This window comes from Myxocyprinus asiaticus, chromosome 9 (assembly GCF_019703515.2).
Source record: "Myxocyprinus asiaticus isolate MX2 ecotype Aquarium Trade chromosome 9, UBuf_Myxa_2, whole genome shotgun sequence".
NCBI classification, from domain to species: domain Eukaryota; kingdom Metazoa; phylum Chordata; class Actinopteri; order Cypriniformes; family Catostomidae; genus Myxocyprinus; species Myxocyprinus asiaticus.
The window spans coordinates 26,714,129-26,734,148 of record NC_059352.1 but is presented as its reverse complement, the minus strand read 5'-3'; the positions used below and the strand labels follow the sequence as shown (position 1 = coordinate 26,734,148).

Genomic DNA, 20,020 nt, shown 5'->3' with positions numbered 1-20,020 from the left:
AAGTTGAAGCATCAAGATTGGGCAAAGAAATACATGAAGACAGATTTTTCAAAGGTTTTATGGACAGATGAAATGAGAGTGACTCTTGATGGACCAGATGGATGGGCCCGTGGCTGGATCACTAATGGACACAGCACAACACTTCGAGTCAGGTGCCAGTAAGGTGGAGGAGGGGTACTGATATGGGCTGCTACCATTAAGGATGAGGTAGTTGGACCTTTTCGAGTTGAAGATGGACTGAAACTCAACTCTCAAACCTATTGCCAGTTTCTGGAAAGTACTTTCTTCAAGCAGTGGTACAGGAAGAAGTCCTCAGCATTCAAGAAGGCCATGATCTTTATGCAGGACAATGCTCCATCACATGCATCCAAGTACTCCACTGCTTGTCTAGCCAGCAAGGGCCTCAAAGATGCCCAAATAATGACTTGGCCTCCTTCCTCACCTGACTTAAAACCTACTGTGGGCCCTTCTCAAACGTGAGATTTACAGTGAGGGAAGACAATACACCTCTTTGAACAGCATTTGGGAGGCTGTGGTTGCTGCTTCAGTGAAAGTTGATTGTGAACAGATCAAGAAACTGACAGACTCCATGGATGAAAGGCTCATGGCAGTTCTTGAAAAGAAGGGTGGCTATATTGGTCACTGAATATTTTTTGAAAGGCCAAAAATGTTATTTAACTGTCATTTTGTGTTACTTATTTGTTGCACCTACTCTTAAAATTGAGAATAAACAATTGAGTTGGGAGAAATTATTTTTGTAATTTAGTTGCCTAATAATTGTGCACACTAATATATTCCCCTGAGAAAGACAAAACTCACTTTTTCTTTGTTAAACATTCAGGTTTGAGGTTCAATAACATTTTGGATTGACTGAGAGCATGGTGTTTGTTCAATAATAAAATTAATCCTGAAGAATACAATTTGCCTAATAATTGGGCACACAGTGTATATGACTAAATGTCACAAATATACAAAAAATACTGTCTCTTGACATCGTACCTCTATTGGGTTGCTGTTGACCACCACAAACACCAAACTGCTGGTGTCCGTGGCACTTAGGACACCAAAGTCCAAAATGTGCTCTCGAGGACAAGGAGGAAGAACAATGGGCTATTAAATGAGAGAGAAAACACCAATCTTAACAGTTTCTCTGTCTCTTTACTGAAAGAAAGTGAAATATGACCTCATTGTCATATGTAGGCCTAGGGCACTCAAAATCTACTGAGCTGCCTGCCTAGACAGCATTTTTGGGCATCATTTTAATGTTAAAAAATTCTTGCCTTGCCTGAATGTTCCAACATTAAAAACAAACATCAAAACATAAAAAGTGGAATTTATGTGGAAGGAAATGTACAGAGGCTTCATTAACATGCAGAAATGTTTGTGTCTATAGCAGTTTTAATGTACCTCCAGGAAGCCTGTGTAGGCCCTGACTGGCAGGTGAAATTTAGATGCATTGGTGATTAGGAGGATGTTGCTGTCAATGTGGATGGAGGGTCGTACTGGTCGAAACAGAAGGTAGAAAATGTAGCGCGACTCATTGGGAGGGATAAGTACTGGCGTACTGAAATTAAGCACCTGAAAAAAGAAAAAAAAAACAATCACAAAAATCATGTCTAAAGGGCCACAAAAGTCTGCTCACAAGTCTGAACACCATCATTCACAGTCTGGAGGACTGAATTACATCGAACATGGTCTTGGCCTCCTCAGGCAGGGACACATTGTGGATGCGTATGGCAAAGTTGAAGGTATTGGTGAGGTAGATGGGCCTGTCCACTGGATCTACTGGGCTGTCTCTGATGTGGAACAGGGTGGCTGTGTGGTCGAAGCCCAGGTACCTGGGGAACGTTGGAAAGACATCAGAAAAATGGCAGCTTTAAATTGTCACCTGAGCATCATATGAAATACACTGTGAATTAGTTACCATAGTTATTGTAGTTGCCAACTCTAATCTACACTGGTGAACATGAGGAGAATTCTTACCCTTCTAAAACCTCAGCTTGGTAAGGGATTTCAAGTTTTGAGTAGCTTTTCTCTTTTGCCTTCACTGTTATTTTCCCAGAAAACTGGTCTGATCTTCTTGCTTTAGAAGCTGAAAGCATCAAACAAAATGAACATCTGTAAACAAACACTTTCCTCAATGCAAAACAATAGGGATGTGTAAAAATAAGCATACACAATAATGTCTTAAAGGAATAAAAAAAATAATAAAAAAAATAAAATAAAAAAAAAGCACTGCTATATTTGTAAGGTTTAGCTGCTTTGATGATGTGATGCAACTCATTCATAACATCTGTGGGAGTTAATACTAAGCCCACACAGAATCTGCACTCCCCCCAACCCCCCCAACATTTTCTGCAAATTATCATTACAGATTTGAAAACACAAACTTCTACCTCCTAAAGCTATATAAACTTTTGACTGATTTCCTCACTATTTTGCTGATATAATTATAAAATCAATACAGAGAAGTGACTGATGGGTAATCCATAAGACTCTGCAATAGACCATTCTGGACTGAAAAAGTCAAAAGTCATGCTTATAGGGATCATGTTCCAATATTGATACCTCTGAAAAGGACAGTGCTTACCATCAAAACTAATACTTGCGACTTTGGTATATCGGCTCTCTCCTGCTTTTAGCGTGATTTGCTTGAACTCAACTGAGACAGCTTCATTAGATGGAGTTGGCCGAACACTCTGTACAAAACAAAACATATTAAAGCAATAGTTCATCCAATAATTTACTCAATCCTCATGCCATCCCAGATGTGTATGACTTAGTTCTTCTGCAGAACACAAACAAAGATTTTTAGAAGAATATCTCAGCTCTGTAGGTCCACATAAAGGCAGCATATAAATAATCCATATGACTCCAGTGTTTTAGTCCATCTTCTAAAGCAATCCAATCGGTTTTGGGTGAGAACAGGCCAAACTATAACTCCTTTCTCACTATAAATCTTGACATCAGCAGTCTCCTTGACGATCATGATTTCAAGCTCGATTACACTTCCTAGCACGCTCTGTGTATGCATCAAGCACTAGAAAGTGTAATCAAGATGAAATCATGATTGTGCCTAGAGACTGCAATGGCAAGATTAACAGTGAAAAAGGAGTTACAGTTGAAGTCAAAAGTTAACATACACTGAGGCTGAAGTCATTAAAACTAATTTTTTTAACCACTCCACAGATTTCATATTACCAAACTATAGTTTTGGCAAGTCGTTTAAGACATCTACTTTGTGCATGACAAATAATTTTCCCAACAATTGTTTACAGACAGATTGTTTCACCTTTAACTGACTATATCACAATTCCAGTGGGTCAGAAGTTTACACACACTAAGTTAACTGTGCCTTTAAGCAGCTTGGAAAATTCCAGAAAATGATGTCAAGCCTTTAGGCAATTAGCTTCTGATAGGAAGTGTACTGAATTGGAGGTGTACGTGTGGATGTATTTTAAGGCCTACCTTCAAACTCAGTGCCTCTTTGCTTGACATCATGGGAAAATCAAAAGGAATCAGCAAAGACCTCAGAAAAAAAAACTGTGGACCTCCACAAGTCTGGTTCATCCTTGGGAGCAATTTCCAAATGCCTGAAAGTACCACGTTCATCTGTACAAACAATAGTATGCAAGTATAAACACCATGGGACCACGCAACTATCATACCGCACAGGAAGGAGACGCATTCTGTCTCCTAGAGATGAACGTAGTTTGGTGCGAAAAGTGCAAATCAGTCCCAGAACATCAGCTGAGGACCTTGTGAAGATGCTGGAGGAAACAGGTAGACAAGTATCTATGTCCACAGTAAAAACGAGTCCTATATCGACATAACCTGAAAGGCTGCTCAGCAAGGAAGAAGCCACTGCTCCAAAACCACCATAAAAAAAGCCAGACTACAGTTTGCAAGTGCACATGGAGACAAAGATCTTACTTTTTGGAGAAATGTCCACTGGTCTGATGAAACAAAAATGTAACTGTTTGGCCATAATGACCATCATTATTTTTGGAGGAAAAAGGGTGAGGCTTGCAAGCCAAAGAACACCATCCCAATCGTGAAGCATGGGGGTGGCAGCATCATGTTGTGGGGGTGCTTTGCTGCAGGAGGGACTGGTGCACTTCACAAAATAGATGGCATCATGAGGAAGGAAAATTATGTGGATATATTGAAGCAACATCTCAAGACATCAGCCAGGAAGTTAAAGCTCAGTCGCAAATGGGTCTTCCAAATGGACAATGACCCCAAGCATGCCTCCAAAATTGTGACAACAAAGTCAAGGTATTGGAGTGGTCACCACAAATCCCTGACCTCAATCCGACAGAAAATGTGTGGGCAGAACTGAAAAAGCATGTGCAAGGAGGCCTACAAACCTGACTCAGTTACACCAGTTCTGTCTGGAGGAATGGGCCAAAATTCCAGCAACTTATTGTGAGAAGCTTGTAGAAGGCTGCCCAAAGCATCTGACCCAAGTTAAACAATTTAAAGGCAATGCTACGAAATACTAACAAAGTGTATGTAAACTTCTGACCCACTGGGAATGTGATGAAATAAAAAAAAAAAGCTGAAATAAATCATTCTCTCTACTATTATTCTGACATTTCACATTCTTAAAATAAAGTAGTGATCCCAACTGACTTAAGACAGGGAACGTTTTCTATAATTAAATGTCAGGCACTGTGAAAAACTGAGTTTAAATGTATTTGGCTAAGGTGTATGTAAACTTCTGACTTCAACTGTATCTCACCCAAAATCAATTAGATCATATGGAATGCTTTTATGCTGCCCTTTATGTGTGTTTTTTATTTATTTTTTTAAGCTCCAAGTTTTGGTCACATTCACTTGCATTGTATGGACCTACAGAGCTGAGATATTCTTCTAAAAATCTTTGCTTTTGTTCTGCAGAAGAATCTGGGATGGCATTAGGGTGAGTAAATAAGAGAATTTTCATTTTAGGGTGAATTATTACTATAAGAGCCCTAAGAAGCAAGATATTATTAATTAGTTTAACCAAAAACCTTGCCAGACCTACAAAACAAAGCTTACCATGATCGATACATCTTTTGCTCCTGAATTTAACAGATGCAAATTCAGTTGTTTTGGTCGATCTGTATAGTTGAAAAGAAAAAAGAATTGTTACTTTTTTCAGTGTCTGTTTCCTGCAAACTGATTAGCCTTTTCTTTGAATCTGCAGTCAGATATAATGTAAAAAGCACACCTTGCGATCGAAGCGTACCAAAGTCCAGCATCTCTGTGGATGAGTATATTCCAGGTGCTGGGCAGATGCATAAAACGTAAAGAATGAGTCAGAGATAAAATAATACTGATCATATGTTACGAGTCAGACAGGGTGATCAGGGTGACTTCAACTGACCTGTGGTGACTTCTACCTCCACAGGGAGGATGATAAACTCGTCCTCGTTGGACGCATTCGTTTTAATTCTGATGAAGGCTGTGTGGTTGTCAGCATCTCGAGAAGAGAAGCTGGCTCTCATAACACCCTTAGTCTCAAATGGAGCAATCTCCTTTGAAACAAAATTTAGCATATATAAATCCGAAAATGAATAATAAGTAAAGGGTAGCATAATTAGTCGGTTTTAACCGCAGTTCTAAAAAAAAAAAAACACTTCTAGGGTCCAATCATATCACATTTTTAAGAGAGCTGTGTAATAAGAAATTGTTCAACGACAGTGATTAAGAATAATTATAAATCACATCTAAGTGAACAAATAGGGCCCTAACATGCAAATATCAATTTAAAGTAACTCCAGACAACTCCAGGGATCTTTAAAAAATGGTCTACTGTCAATAATTCTGGATATGTAGATTTAAAAAAGATTTTGATGCTTACCCATAATGGTTTCGTGCCACCCTGCTGTCCAGTAGGCAGCTCTAAATGTAGGTCTCCTCCACTGGTATACATTTCTACAACCTGAATCCAAAAAACACCATGTTGAAGAGAAGGAAATATGTGCATAAACAGAATTAACTATTTTTCCATATGACTAAAACAAGAAACAGAACTACACTTGAAGTAGGGTTCTGTATACCTGGAGTGGTTCACTATGTGGGTTGAAGATACTTATGAGTGGCGAGAAGCTACTATTTACTGGAACTCTGGCCCCTACAAAGGGCCTGAGTCTGTAGGGATTTGGGATGCCCACACCAAACACCTAAACGAGACAATTCATGTTCACAGATCATTCCATTAAAAGAGGCAAACATGACGTTCATGAAACTTTCATACATGACAGTGCATGCAATTTACCTGGTATGTAAACACTCCATGATGGGATGTGTTAATAAATAAGGTATTTTCTACATTCCCTACTACTCGAGCTAGAAACACCACATCAAACGAGGTGTTGCCTCCAGGTGGAATTATCTGTAAATAAACAATGGTGGAGAGTGTTACATCAATGCATTACATTAATGCAAACAACAACAATACATTATGGGCTGAACCTGATATTTAAGAGAGCCAAAAAAAGCAAATCACAAGTTTATGGTTGCTGACTGCAAGCCTGGCCAGGCACAAGTCATTAGAGTGGAGCTGATTTATGCAGGTGTCAGGAACAGGTGGGAAATGTTTAATTTATTACTGCCTGGAGTGTGAGCACACACTCAACACACACTCATTAGACATTAGAAGTTTCAGCGAGGCCACGGGCCTGTTTCACTGATGTCAATGTGTGTGTAAGGGTGACGGTCATTGAGCCTGTTTACATGCACACCAATATGCTGATTACTCTCTAAAATCAGCTTTTTTTTAAAAATCTGACAAGGCAAGAAATCCACGTTTACATGACAATTGAAATAATTGCGTTATTCTCTACTTTTGATGAGAAACCGTGAAGAGGCATGCACTCAACATATGCGCACACTGGATGAGCCGGTAAGAACACCGGGTAAGGTGTTGACATGGTACGTAAAATCGAAATAATGGGCAAAAATGGACCCGTGTCGATCGGGTTATTCATAAGCCATTTATGGCCTTTACGCCGATAAAGGAACGTGGTTTATTGCATTTACATGACTGCACATTTGTTGGTTTATTAAGCATAATTGGTGTAAGAACGTGCATGTAAACACGCATAGTGACTCCATTTACACATCTAAAATATTAAAAGTAAATAGGTGCCCCTAACTACTGCCCTAATTAGTTGAGCTGCGGTGTGAGCTGAGATGTTTATCTATGGAGGTTTCTCTCTTTGAGGTTTAGTCATGTTCTGTGCCAAACAGGAAGATGAGGCATTAACCACACACATCCTGGGCACACAAGCTAGAAAAACATATTTTCTGTTCTTTTTTGTTACATTTGAACAGGAAGTTGCCATGAACCAAATGGTCTCAATACATTGTAAACAACAATGGGCCTCTATGGTAACAATGGTAAATACATGTCAATGGTGCAAAACACAAAAAAGATACTTACCCTATTCTGAAAAAAGGATGCATGAAAATGTGATGTTGTTGCTGATATTGATATTAAACTTATTTCTTCTGAACTTGGATTCTGTAAGTAAACTTTTTCCATTTTTGGCATCCCAACTGGCCTACAGATAAAAGACAAAAGAACATAAGTAAATCACAAAATCTATACTTGACACTTGACCCCTATAAAGTCAATGGATTAATTCCTAAGATGACTATTTGACAAACGGAATTGATTCTTAGACTTAAAATCCGAATCAGGTAAACTAAAAATAAGAAAATCTATTCAGCGCTAAGGCAAAAGATCCTAAGTGGGTCATGCACAGTTAAAAACCTGTACTTACGTGGTTACCAATCTGGGCACATTCTGTGAACACTTCAAAATCAAAGGGGGTATTTACACTAGGTCACTTAATGCATTTTTGCTGATCAGATTGCTATCTGATCATGAAAAGACCAAATGTAAATGCCCTCTGAGACGGAGGTGGTTTGAGACACACTCCATTCAAAATGCATCTGGCTGTTCAAGCCAAATATGTTAACTTCGTCCAAACAGCACTACATCACCCAAGGGAAAATGTGAAATATAACAGCTGCAAACATGTATTTGCATAGGGCATATTTGCATGTCACGAAATTAATAATAAATTATGAAATGGATGCCCGTTGTAGGAGAGACAGAACTTTTCTTCATTTATTTGATGCAGATCGCTGGCTAACTGACTCTAAAGATCAAATTTTTATCCATTTGGTGGAGACACATTGATGTGGCCACATGTAAATGGAATGTGCTTATTCAATCAGATAGCAGTAAATCAGAATCTGAATCAGATCAGTAAAAAGTGACCAAATGTAAAAAAAAAAAAACAAAATACACCCAATAGCTTACAATAACGTAATCTTTTCATGTATGGATGCACCAATAAGAACATTTTTGGTCGATGCCAATCAGATCACTGTTTTACTATTGAATTATGCTTTAAAAATGTAATTTTCTTTTTTTTTACTGTTCTAACAATAACTAGTTTCCATTTAACATGGATTGGATCTTTTGAACACAGGCCAACATTTTTAGAAGAGCCACAATGAAAGAAATAGAAGAATAAAAGAAACAAAAAAAATAAAATGTATATAAAATATATATATTTTGTACTTCCAAAAAAATTTTTGCACATCAGTTTTTGCAGTTCAAAACAACAGAACCTACATTTTACATGTATGTACTGTCTAGGTCTGCTGGTTTCAAAGCATTTTAGATGGTTTCCCTCATGTAGCCTATAGATATGTGCAACTTTCACAACTCTCACGTCCGTTTATGCCATTTTTTCCACATTAACGTGAAAACAAGAACGAATAAAAATGGAATATTACATAATCTTAGGAGTGCCATATTGTGGCTTTTATTATTTCTGGATTGAGCATTTGAATTCACAGCTTTTACGAAGTGTTTACTTCTAATTATAATAAACTATTGGTTATTCATATCGCCATTTTCATGCTAATAACGATATGCCGATGGTTTTAATTTGGTCAATTATTGCTCAATAAATATCGGCAGCCGATACATGGGTGCATCTCTACTTTCACATTCTCTACATCCAAAATACAGAATCAAACGGCTGCTTGGCAGTTCTTGTTACTACCAGGAGATTAAAGTACATGATTTAAGATGAGCTTCTAATTTATCTGAGGATTTATTGCTTGGTGAGGGTTGCTGTAGCTCAAGTGGTAGAGCAGGGCATGAGCAACACATTTTATGTGATTAAGATTAAGGATTTGATCCAAATTCCAAATTTAAACAATGAATGCACTGCAAGTCGCTTTGGATAAAAGTGTATGTCAAATGCATAACTGAAAATGTAAATGGTGCCTTCTCAATACAATGCAGTGATTCCTTGTGAACTAGCAAAAATATGGGTATGTTTAGTAAGGGGGTGGGAGAAGAGGGAAGGATGAAGAGAATTAGAAAGAATATTGCAAAGAGAGAAGAGAGGACCGAGGTTTATATGGCGGAATGCCAGAATAAAATCTCATATGCCCATCAAGGGTGAAGACAATACAGCTAGCTTGTTTTACCACACACTGACAGTGCATTCCAAATGGCATAAATTATATCATAGGTTATTTTGAAGAGAGAACAATAATGGCAGCCATGCTGTAGACCAAGTGCTAAAAATCACCACTTCTGGCTACCACTCCTGGAGTTCGCTAGTTCACTAGTTCAAATCCCAGGGCGTGCTGAGTGACTCCAGCCAGGTCTCCTAAGCAACCAAATTGGTCCGGTTGCTAGGGAAGGTAGAGTCACATGGGGTAAACTCCGAGATCACTATAATGTGGTTCGTTCTCTGTGGGGCGCGTGGTGAGTTGAGCGTGGTTGCCGCGATGGATGGCGTGAAGCCTCCACACGCGCCATATCTCCGTGGCAACACGCTCAACAAGCCACGTGATAAGATGCGCGGGTTGACGATCTCAGATGTGGAGGCAACTGGGATTCATCCTCCGCCACACGGACTGAGGCAAATCACTACGCGACCACAAGGACTTGGGAATTGGGCATTCCAAATTGAAAAAAAAAAATAAATAAATAAAAAAAAAAATCACCACTTCAAAGAGCCCTTTGAAACAAATGCTTTCATAGGGTTCAACTGATTTCGAACCAATTGTCAGAAGCCTACCACTTTGAATGAATCTCTCAAGTTCTGCCAAGTGTAATGTTACGTAAATCACAAAACTGACAGTTGCCACTCTTAATTCTGAGCCATTGTGTTAATGCATTTATTAATGTGGCAATGCAATTTGTTGCGTTGCTTGTCAACTGTACAGCCTACAGGAAGGCTAATGAACTATATTATGATGGAAAACTTGTTTATTCAGATTTTTATTATTAATATATTTAACCACTTATTGTATACCGGTTTATTTAAACATATCGCTGTTGTTTCTGTAGTTCACCCAAAAATGAAAATTCTGTCATACCTTACTCACCCTCATGTTGTTCCAAACCTGTATGACTTACACTTTTCATGGAACACAAAAGGAGATGTTAGGCTGAATGTTTCATTCACTTTCATTGCATCTTTTTTCCATACAATTAAAGTGAAAAGTGACTGAGGCTAATATTGTGCGTAACATCTCTTTTTGTATTCCATGGAAGAAAATGAGTGATTTGGAACAACATGAGTGAATTATTTAAATGTAATTTGTTTTTGGTGAGCTATCCCTGTAAGGGGGACACACCTTACTTGTGATAAAAAAAATAAATAAATAAAAAAATCACTGTAGTACACAGCCTCTCATGCTTACTGCTTTATTAAAGCAGCTGCAAGCTATCCTCCAAAGCTCATACTTTGGTGCAAAGGTGAAGCCGTTGCAGGAAATAGGGCATAGTATTTTTCTGAATGGAACGCATACTGAGTCAGAGGCTGTTGGGATCACCTGCACTGCTAACAAGATGAGGAGTGGCCTAATAAAACTAATGCATTTAATGAGTCAGGCATGGATATTGGCACTGACCTTCTTTAAACTAGATTGACAAAAGTACATACAAGACCAAGTAAAACAATTGTTTATTGGCAGATTTGTTACTAGACTCAAGAACACACAAAATTCGGGATTTTATAATATTTCATAGAACAAAAATTACCAGCTTCTGCAGAAAATCATACAACATTACTTGGATTAGGTCATCTAAATGAAATGCTGTAATCTTGTCAGTGCACAATTATACACTGTTCCAATGGCAGGCTGGGCAGATGTTACTGAGAGCTTACTAAAAAGAAAACTATTTTTAGCCATTTTAAAGGGAAACTCCGAGGCATTTTTACAAAGTCGCCATTCTTTTTAGGACATGCTAGAACTTTTTTTCGCAGCATCAAGACTTTACGTTTTTAATACTTGTATAAGGTAAAGTGTATATTTAAGGTGCTGGTAGGGCTGGGCGATTAATCAAATTTTCATTTTCTTTAGGATTTTGGCTTCCAACGATTATGAAAACAAGATAATCGAGACAATAATTGTTTTGCAATAAAAACACCCGGCGTTAAATCTTTAAAGCACCCTTTATTAAAATTAAAATAATAAGGAAGCAGGTTATGAAAATAAACTCAGAAACTGGCATTTCTCTGTGCGGTCAGCGCCATGTCCGAGTTGCGTGAAGTGACTGGGGAAGAGATTGAATCTTCTCCCGGCTGATGCACGCTGGTTACTCATGCGTGTTTTCTGCAGCTAGATTATAATGTGATGGCTCACAACGTAGTGAATCATAATATGTTTCATGTTCACTGCGTGCATCTTATCATGAAGAAAATCGGCGATACGCAGCTCTATTAAGAAGTGAAAGTACATTTTTTCTGTGAGTTAAAGATGGATTGAAGTGAAGAAAGGTGAGAGTGTAGTCTTAGGCTATTATACACGAACAAAATATGTTTTTGATTAGACTTTTTTGGCTTGTTTTCCAAAATGATATCTAAAACTCATTTAAAACAACGTACATTTACTTTAGGAGCTATACTGCAGAAGAAAAAAATGCATCTGAGAATGCTGAATACAATATTTAATCAGGGATCGACATTAAAGCTTGTCCGGGACAAGTGGATTTTTTTTAAGGGGAAAGTGAAAGAATTTTACTTGCCCGACCAGACAAGCAGACTGATTAAAACATCAATAATGAAAAAATAACCATCTATATTTGTGATAACCTAGGCCTGTGTCACATACATACATACATATATATACATATATATATATATATATATATATATATATATATATATATATATATATATATATATATATATATATATATATACACACACACACACACACATACATATATACATATATATACATATATCATATATATACATACATATATACACATATATACATATACACACATATATATACATATACACACATATATATATACATATACACACATATATATATACATATACACACATATATATATATATATTCTTATTCTGCTGTTGAAAATAATCCAGAGCACGTAATTTTATAATTTTCTAGCAATCTAGTAACAGCAGCACCCTGTTTGATTGACAAGCGCCATATGTGTGTGCTGAACATACACGTTCTGAAAATGCTCACGCTAATGCGCACCTGAACGGTCAAATACATATCAAAATTCCACCCAAATGCCCGTCTTGGTGAGGGATTCATGTAAACACAGAGACTGATGTTTAAAGTGAACCTAAACAGTGGAGAAAACAGCAGATTATTTTTTTTTTTTTAAATGTCTGACTTGTAAGTATATATGTAAGCTAATAGACCTGCTGCTGTCTAGTGTGTCATAATAATCAAACAACCATAACAAGAAAATGAGAAAACACTCACTGCTCTTGACTGGGTAACTTTAGTAGCTTTAAAACTTATTAATGTAAACTCAGCGAAGAAAGAAACATCCTCTCACTTTCAACTGCTTTTATTTTCAGCAAACTTAACATGTGTAAATATTTGTATGAACATAAAAAGATTCAACAACTGAGACATAAACTAAACAAGTTTCACAGACATGTGACTAACAGAAATGGAATAATGTGTCCCTGAACAAAAGTAACAGTCAGTATCTGGTGTGGCCACCAGCTGCTTTAAGTACTTCAGTGCATCTCCTCCTCATGGACTGCACCAGATTTGCCAGTTCTTGCAAAGCTGCATTCATCAAAGATGAGCAGGGACCCTGGGCATCTTTCTTTTGGTGTTTTTCAGAGTCAGTAGAAAGGTCTCTTTAATGTCCTAAGTTTTTATAACTGTGACCTTAATTGCCTACCGTCTGTAAGCTGTTAGTGTCTTAACAACCATTCCACAGGTGCATGTTCATTAATTGTTTATGGTTCATTGAACAAGCATGAAAAACATTGTTTAAACCCTTTACAATAAAGATCTGTAAAGTTATTTGAATTTTTACAAAATTATCTTTAAAATACAGTGTCCATTTCTTTTTTTGCTGAGTTTATTATAATCATACAGTAAAGAGCAATAGTAATTTTATGTTGTATTTCATTCGGAACGTTTCCTTGAATGCTTGATAGCCTACTGCTTTTAAAAACTTTTAAAGCTGTATAAAAAAAAAAAAAAATAAAAAAAACCTGAATTTTCTTAATTTGTATTTTGTGTTCTGTTATTTTTATTCTATTACTATTCATTGCTGTTTTTATTGTTATATTATTACTGACTGTTTACTAGTCTTTAATAATTACTTAAGAACTTGAAACCATTCTTCCATAATTCACATATTAGTCAGTGTTATTATTTGTTGCGGTTTTGAAACTGGTATTGAGAATGGTCAAATTTCACTACCGACTACTGAAATTTTGGTATTGTGATAATGTATAGCCTTTATTGACATGGTAGAACTTGCTGCAATAACATGATGAAAAATTAGATCTCATTCCATAAAACTATGAGCACCCCTGCTTTAAATGATGGCGATGGAGGCTTTTCTTTATTTGACTACCATACGTAACAAAATAATATGACAATAGCCTTCTCCCCCGTTCAGTGCAGTTTACATTTCAAGTTCAAGGAAATCCACTGTTAAAAAGACAATAATAAAAATAAAAAAGGTTCAATAAATGCATGATGTTTCCAAAGTCAGTGAGTAATCGTGTTAAATAATCGTGACCTCAATATTGACCAAAATAAGCGTGATTATGATTTTTGCCATAATCGAGCAGCCCTAGGTGCTGGTCACAATTTTGTTGGAGCTTCTGAACATGGACATGAAATGACTTACTGTTCATGAAAGTCCAGCATTGGAGGTTCAAAGCGTATGGGTCTGCTGTTCCCTCTCTGAGAGGACGCACTGGAAGAGAAAGGGACACACTGTAAATGAGAAGACAGTCAGAGATACAACCAAACAGAGACACAGCTTCTTGGACTTCAGTGTGCTATTTTCTCTCATCCTAAAAAAAAAAACACCACCATCAAAAACGGCCTTTTGAGGACCAAATGATACCTCTGCTTTTCCCCCCGTCAAAGAGACAGACACACTATACACTTGTACGAACAAAGGGTTACAAACAGGCTTTGTCTGGCATGGAAGCATCAGGTTTACACCAAACATTAAAGTTCAAGAACCAAAGTATCTGACCTCTAAGAGATCTGTACCAAAAACCAAACCACATTCATACACGCATGGAAAAAGACATCTAATGTAAAACCTAGTTATACCTACATCCTCCTGAATTCCTGTGTCTTTACAACTTTGGTAATCTTGACTGAATTTCAATTGTATATTTCATGACTGCATCATGATCCCATGCATTGTGCTGCATGAGCCAATTCTGCATGAGCAGTTTATTTCTATGAGTCCCCCTCCCCATTCTAGCACATTTGATTTAACACTACTCTCCTCACATATGGGCAAGGCTTGTAGCTGGCGGCCTCAAAAGATCAGAAACGAATACACGATAAATGATATGGTCCCTCAGGGATATCAATGATTTTAGGGTGTGACCAACTAATGTGGCCGAAGGTATTATAATGGTTTTGAACAGATAAATGGCATAAATTTGTTTTCCTTAAAGACATGGTTTTTAGCGTGCAGTCGGTTGTATCGTTTCACTTCAAACTTAGGCTCACTAAAAGTCGAAATACTCTGTTTTAGGTTGCTACATATATCAATTTGAAGATTTTGGAAAAATGTACACAGGGAAGTTGAACTGATTTAGTTTGCTCCAATAAATGATGGTGAAGAAATTAGTTTGCCTTTTGAGGTCACCGTTTCTTCCGAATGTCAGCTACTGTTTTAAGGGTTTTATTAGCTAAAAAACTTTTTTATGAAGAGACTACGGCAGGGCGATAATGTCTTTGAGAGTACTAAGCAAAAAGAAACATTTAAAAACTGTCCAAATTTGTGAAGAGACATTGAATGTCTCATAATTTCTTTTAATTAAATATTACCATATCGTTTACGAATATCAGACCCCAGTTATTTAACTAATTTAAATTCACCAAGAAAACGCTTAGACCTAAACATAAACTAGTCCTTTTATTACTTTCTGCTATCAAAGCAACTGCAACTTTTTTTCTCTCTTCCAAATACGTTTTCAATGTTTATCGTGCACACCTCCCACATTTTTACGTGACAAACTTGTAAAATCGCACCTCTATGATGCTTTCTGCAACTCTTGTCATGTGGAGGGCAATGCAGCGCTTGACGCTGGCGTTGAAAGGAGCATTGACACCTCGACTCAACTCATGTGAAATGCGCTTCACAGTGACGAAAGAACATAACTGAAACTCAAAATTATTACTATTTGTCTATTATTGTGGTATTTTCTGATAAAAGTCATGCTTAGCAGTTTAAATAGGCTACTGTAGGAAAATTATACCGTAGATCTGCTTTGTGTTTATAATTCTTATACTGAAGTCAGTAGATTTGTAGCCATGCAAGTTTTAATAAAGGAGAAGATAAGGACGTTATTGAAACTCACTATTATTAGACTATTATTGTTGTCTTTTTGGACGAAAAATAATGCTCAGACTGAAGAAAGACTATAGAGTTGCTTTGTTCTTTTAATGATTAAACACTAGGGATGTAACGTATGACGGTATGATGGTATACCGTGGTATTAAAAACGGACGGTTTCCATACCGTTGACTTTTCCTTAATGACGGTATTGTGTGAAAAAAATTATATATAAATTTAAAAAATCTCAAGTAAATTAATTATATTTCCATTTACTAATAAAAAAATTAAATAAAAATTAAAAAAAAAAAAATCAATTAAAAAAAAGTTTAAACGAAAGATGAGTCACATTCAACACCTCATGTCACTGTCAGACCAACGGACAGCAGCACATGAGCGCTGTGTAGAACGAAATTTTGGAATCGGAGGAGCCTCTTTCACCCCACCTAAGCGGTTAGTGTGCTGTGTGGGAGTATTTTGGTTATTTAAAAGACACAAGAGGCAACATCAGTGTTAACGGACACCTTATTTGCAAAATGGGTCAGAGAAAAGTGTCGGCTCAGTCGGGAAACACTTCAAACATGAAGCACCATCTCCAAGAGCATCATCCCACAGAATTTGTGGACAAGAATGTAAGCGAAAAACTCTGTGAATTGTCTGGTAATCAATTAAAAAATACAGATCCCCTTTCATAGAATACATAAGCAGATGCAATACACGGAATTGGTTTATAAGCTTACGTTGCGTTAGTGCTTCTGCTTTCTAAGCGCTTATCTGTAACATTTTGAAAGACTAAGGCAATGATGTATTTGCAAAATAATAAAACCCACAGAAAGTCAAATTTACTGTGGCAAAACATTAATATATTACCTACAAATGTGACCTGATCCATCATTTATGGGTCATTTTGACCCCAAAATGCATTTTGAATGAACAAGAAAAGTCTCAGCCATCAATAACAGATTAAGAAAAAATATATAATTCACATATACAAATTAATGCACAAATGTAATATTATATTTAACATTTTGGCAATATACTCCTCTCGAATTTATTGTTCTAGTCAAATAATGAACTATGGGCATTAGATGAGTTAATGTCGTGCATTAGATGACAAGCCATCTCCCCACGGTTGAAACACAGATTTGGCATGCAGATTAAATATTTAGTAATGTATACTGCATCTTTTAAAATCTCTGATATTTTCCATTTTGTGCTACTTGTAATAACGTACATACTATGATACACCCGCGGGCTGCGAGTGTTGCTCGGTGACGCTGCTCGAACTTGAGGTAAAAACAGTGATTGGTGGTCATGGCAAAGACTGTCAAAACATTTATTTTGAGAATTTCATGATTTAAAAATCTAATTTTGTTGGAGCAGGTCACAAATGTATCTTGTTTGGCTCAATTTGATTTCATAAACTTTTTAAAATTACATCCATTCATTACACTGCAAAAAAGATTTTTCTCAAGATATATTAACTTTATTTAATTTACACAATCTAATATAATGTTGTGTTTTCTGGGTAATTTATTAAAATTCAACAAGGTTTATGCTTAAAACAACGCTCCCGCCTCAGCACAGATAACATAAATATGCTTACTTTTTTGCATCACAACCTACCCTGACTTGATAGAGTATGAATCTATTTTGACATATATTTGAAATTTTTCAATTATATTAAAAACCATTTGACTTATTGCAAATAGTATTTTTTTTTTTTACTTTTTTTGAACTTGTTTTATGATTATCTTATGGTTTATGTCATGTGATTAAGAAATAAAAAATAAAAGTTAAAGAACTTGTTATAACTAAAAAAAGATTTTTGTGTGTTTATCAGACATGTGCCAAACCTAAATTTAAAGGTTTATAAGATAAGCACCATAATACCGTGATACCGAGGTATTTTTTTTGTGATGGTTTTCATATCGTGAAAATTTAATATCTTTACATCCCTATTAAACACTCTTGGTAGATTTCGGTCATGAATGACCCAAAATGATTCACTGACTCACTCATAGCACATAAGACGCTCATTTGTCACCACCTAGTGACATCTCCAGAAGGGGTCACTGAACTAATCGGTTAATAAAATTGAACAAATTTGTGAAACAGAAGCAAGCCTCACCAAAATACTCTTTATTTTGCAGCTAATTCTGCACAATTGTAAACCTGAATCACTAAAATAGCTGGAATTGGTGCTTTTAGCTTATTCTTTAAAAAAAATATCCCCAGAAAAAATGTTCGTGGACCAGTGATTGTCTTACCTTTTTCGCCCCTCATGAGTTTGCATCCCTGTAATTTGTTGTGGCATTGCAAGAACAAATCTACAAATTAGAAAAGAAGCAAATTTGTTGTTTTTTCATTACCCATTTAGCGCTCTTGCCACCTGTGACCTCACACAGCGTAGCCTACCTATGTGTCTTTTTTTCTTTTTTGCATAGCCGAATTTCAAACAAGTAAACACGGTACTAAGACGGACAGAAAACATGGACAAGTTCTTGAGAAGGAAAAATATTGATGAAGGTTAGCCTATGTGGGATAGAGGTGTGCTGTAGAATTTATTAGTCGTAAAATGTGTGCCGTGGCAGAAAAAAATGTTTGGAAACACTGCTTTAAAGTATACTCAGTTTAATCCTACATTAGGTGTGTGTGACCTCTTCTCGATTAAACATACACAAGGCGCTTGACATAGGAAAAAAAGCAGAATATAAGAATAAAAAGGATAAAATGTACATAATATAAGCATGCATAAAAGATTTTTTATAAAACGAAATACAACAATATAGCAAACAAGTAGCCAAAAAGCTTTCCAGAAGTAATGCGTTTTAAGATTAGATTTAAATATACTAAATGTCGATTAAGCTCTCATTTCTCTAGGATGAGAGTTCCACAATTTTGGAGCATAAGAGGACAAAGCCCTGTCCCCCACAGAAAGTAAACAAGTCTGAGTGACAGCTAAAAGACAGAAGTTAAAAGATTATGGCAGGACTTGCTGGTGAAGTGTGCGTAACTATATGGGCCAGTATTGAAGTAATACAGGATCAACCTATCCTGCAGAAATTGAAGACTCAGATGTAGTTATGAAGAAATGTTTGTGTGCATTTACCAAAATAAACTTATAATGGCCCTCAAACAGTGGACTGGGATGTGACAGACAAATCTGTCATTCCACTTGGCTGAGGACATTGTCTCTCTGGAACAAGACTTGCAGCATATTTTCGGATCAACAGGGAGTGGCATTTCAGTTCGCACGGCAAATTGTTTGAATGAAATATGGACTGTATCATGTGAATCTCAAGCCAACTGCAGGTTGGGTAAGAACAACTCAAGCATTGTTTATTTGAGAGAAGCTCTGAAATTATGCACACTGGTTCATAACAGTGTCAGCATGACCTCTGGCTACACAGCCAAGCCAAAACAACTAGCAAAATCAGTAAAGAGAGTTAAAGAGTTGGTGACTTGGCCACACCAGCATCACATTAAATTTGCCACTTTTAAAAAATATTTTTAAGCAGGTCTACTTAGGCCTATTTTATGTGTACTTGCACATAAAATAGGCCTAAGTAGACCTGCTTAAAAATATTTTTTTAATGCATGATAAAGATCTTTTCATTTACCAATGCCATGAAGAGGGTGGCATGTTGTGCATGTCTTTTTTTATTTAGAGACAGCAGAGGGACAAGATCAAAGAGATATTCTTGAATATAATGGGGCATAAACTGAGCTGACTAGTGTGGTAGCACAAACCACAGAAAGGAAAAGAACTTTGACAAAGTCCCTAATACAGCTAAAAGAGTGTCAACCACTTCCCAACTGCAGTCTGTGTGTGTGAGACGGCAGGGCAGAGACACAAAACACCCTGAACAGCTATAATAAAAACAGTATTATCACTAGACACAAAGTTCATTATTAGTTCTGAAAGCACTTAAAGGACGATGTCCATCTATCAGCATAAGAGAAAACCACAATAAGAAAGTTTAATGTGTCTATTAGCACCTAGAAAACACAGTTCTGTAGGGCTTTACTGGTTGTTTAGATCAGGGTTACTATCAGAAATAATTAATAATTATTTCTGTAGTTATTAATCAATATTTAAATTAATTAATTGGATCTAACTCATTAAAACCTCATATGGGACTCCAGTAAATGTAG

At 36.6% G+C, this 20,020-nt stretch overlaps 1 protein-coding gene across 6 annotated transcripts in view; it reads right to left on the bottom strand.

The window, feature by feature from the left end:
- The window catches only part of LOC127446350 (transmembrane protein 131-like), a 77,698-nt gene that overhangs the window by 25,975 nt on the left and 31,703 nt on the right, over positions 1–20,020 (bottom strand). For 3 of the 6 annotated variants that reach the window (XM_051707215.1, XM_051707216.1, XM_051707220.1), the window contains 14 exons: positions 18,133–18,192; positions 14,186–14,254; positions 7,433–7,553; positions 6,266–6,382; positions 6,048–6,170; positions 5,849–5,929; positions 5,372–5,522; positions 5,216–5,272; positions 5,044–5,105; positions 2,591–2,699; positions 1,984–2,092; positions 1,685–1,838; positions 1,408–1,578; positions 1,000–1,110 (listed from right to left, as the gene is read on the bottom strand). In XM_051707215.1, the coding sequence (XP_051563175.1) occupies positions 1,000–1,110; positions 1,408–1,578; positions 1,685–1,838; positions 1,984–2,092; positions 2,591–2,699; positions 5,044–5,105; positions 5,216–5,272; positions 5,372–5,522; positions 5,849–5,929; positions 6,048–6,170; positions 6,266–6,382; positions 7,433–7,553; positions 14,186–14,254; positions 18,133–18,192 (1,495 nt within the window). The remainder of the gene's footprint in view (positions 1–999; positions 1,111–1,407; positions 1,579–1,684; positions 1,839–1,983; positions 2,093–2,590; positions 2,700–5,043; positions 5,106–5,215; positions 5,273–5,371; positions 5,523–5,848; positions 5,930–6,047; positions 6,171–6,265; positions 6,383–7,432; positions 7,554–14,185; positions 14,255–18,132; positions 18,193–20,020) is intronic. The other 3 variants (XM_051707217.1, XM_051707218.1, XM_051707221.1) reach the window with 1 other exon arrangement.